This window comes from Antrostomus carolinensis, unplaced genomic scaffold (assembly GCF_000700745.2).
Source record: "Antrostomus carolinensis isolate BGI_N321 unplaced genomic scaffold, ASM70074v2 scaffold29383, whole genome shotgun sequence".
Lineage (NCBI taxonomy): Eukaryota > Metazoa > Chordata > Aves > Caprimulgiformes > Caprimulgidae > Antrostomus > Antrostomus carolinensis.
Genome location: NW_010307732.1, coordinates 11,677 through 13,245, shown reverse-complemented (window position 1 = coordinate 13,245; position 1,569 = coordinate 11,677). Strand labels below are relative to the sequence as shown.

The 1,569-nt window shown below is 61.3% G+C and overlaps 1 protein-coding gene across 1 annotated transcript in view; it reads left to right on the top strand.

The window, feature by feature from the left end:
- Positions 1 to 75: 75 nt before the first annotated feature.
- Positions 76 to 1,569, top strand: part of LOC104523078 (collagen alpha-1(II) chain) — a gene marked incomplete at its 5' end in the record, with an annotated part of 5,192 nt that continues 3,698 nt past the window's right edge. Inside the window, 3 exon segments of the mRNA XM_029084396.1 lie at positions 76 to 129; positions 1,023 to 1,184; positions 1,276 to 1,383. Coding sequence (XP_028940229.1) covers positions 76 to 129; positions 1,023 to 1,184; positions 1,276 to 1,383 — 324 coding nt within the window.

The window sequence follows — 1,569 nt, the reverse complement described above, 5'->3', positions numbered from 1 at the left end:
GGTGGGCTGTGGGAGGGGGTGGCTGGGGGGAGCGCGGTGCAGCATCTGAGCCGCCTTTCTCCTCTCCTTTCCCAGGGAGCCACCGGATTCCCCGGCGCTGCCGGCCGCGTGGGACCACCTGGCCCTAATGTGAGTCAGGGGATAGTTGGGATCTCTTGGAAGGGCAGTTGGGATCATTTGGGGGCACCTAGGATCATTTGGGGGCACCTAGGATCACTTGAGGGCAGCCAGGATCACTTGAGGGCACCTGGGATGGCTTTGAGGACAGTCGGGATTGCTCAGGGGGGCAGTTGGGATTGCTCACGTGGGCAGCCAGGATCACTTGGGAGCAGCTCAGATCATCTGGGGGGACTGGGATGGCTTGGGGAACATCCAGGATCACTTTGGAGCAGCTGGGATCACTCAGAGGAGCAGCTGAGATCACTTGGGGGTAGCCAGTACCATTTGGGGGCACCTGGGATGGCTTCGGGGACAGTCGGGATCGCTCAGGGGAGGCAGCTGGGTTTGCTCAGGGACAGCTGGGATCACTTGGGAGCAGCCAGGATCATTCGGTGGCATCTGGGATGGCTTAGGGGACAGTTGGGATTGTTTGGTGGTACATCCAGGATCACCTGGGAGCAGCCAGGATCATGTTGGGGCATCTGGGATGGCTTGAGGGACAGTTGGGATCACTTGGGGGCAGCCAGGATCACTGGGTAGCATCTGCGAATGCTTGAGGGACAGTTGAGATCGCTCTGGAGGGACATCCAGGATCATTTGGGAACAGCCAGGATCACTCACCCCTGAGGCTGGGAACTCGGGAGATGCTGCTTGCTCCATGCTGGGGGCCAAGTAGCAGAGGGTCTCTGAGCTAAACATCCCCCAGTCAACACCAGGCAGCTCATCAGCCCATAAAAAGGGGTTTTTTTCTGAGGGTCTTCAGCTGAGGAGCCGACCTGGAGCCCCAGGTGCTGCCAGGATGTGGGTGATGAAGGTGGAAAAGCCGCTTCTGTTTGTATGAACCCATCTTGTCCCCACCACAGGGTAACCCAGGCCCTCCTGGTCCTCCTGGCTCTGCTGGCAAAGATGGTCCCAAGGGTGCTCGTGGTGATGCCGGTCCCCCGGGCCGTGCCGGTGACCCCGGTCTCCAAGGCCCCGCTGGCCCCGCTGGCGAGAAGGGCGAACCTGGCGAGGACGGCCCCCCGGTATGGCTTTTGGGGGACACCTCCTTCCACTCTCATTCGGTGCCGTCCCACCACCCTGCCAGGTCTGATCCCCACTTCTGCCTCCCCACAGGGTGCTGATGGTCCCCCCGGTCCCCAAGGTTTGGCAGGACAACGTGGTATTGTCGGTCTTCCCGGACAGCGTGGTGAGAGAGGATTCCCTGGGCTGCCAGGGCCATCGGTGAGTTGTCACTGTGCGGGCTCAGCACCTTCCACCCCCCGCAGACCCCCCAGACCAAACCGCTCCTGGCAGCGCCATCATCCCTGCTGAGATGTTGGAACAGCCAAGCTTGGTTTTTCCAAGCTCAGCACCATGAATTTGGGTGCTTTGTGGCTGGGGGGGGTCTTTGGGGGGGGCCACAAACCC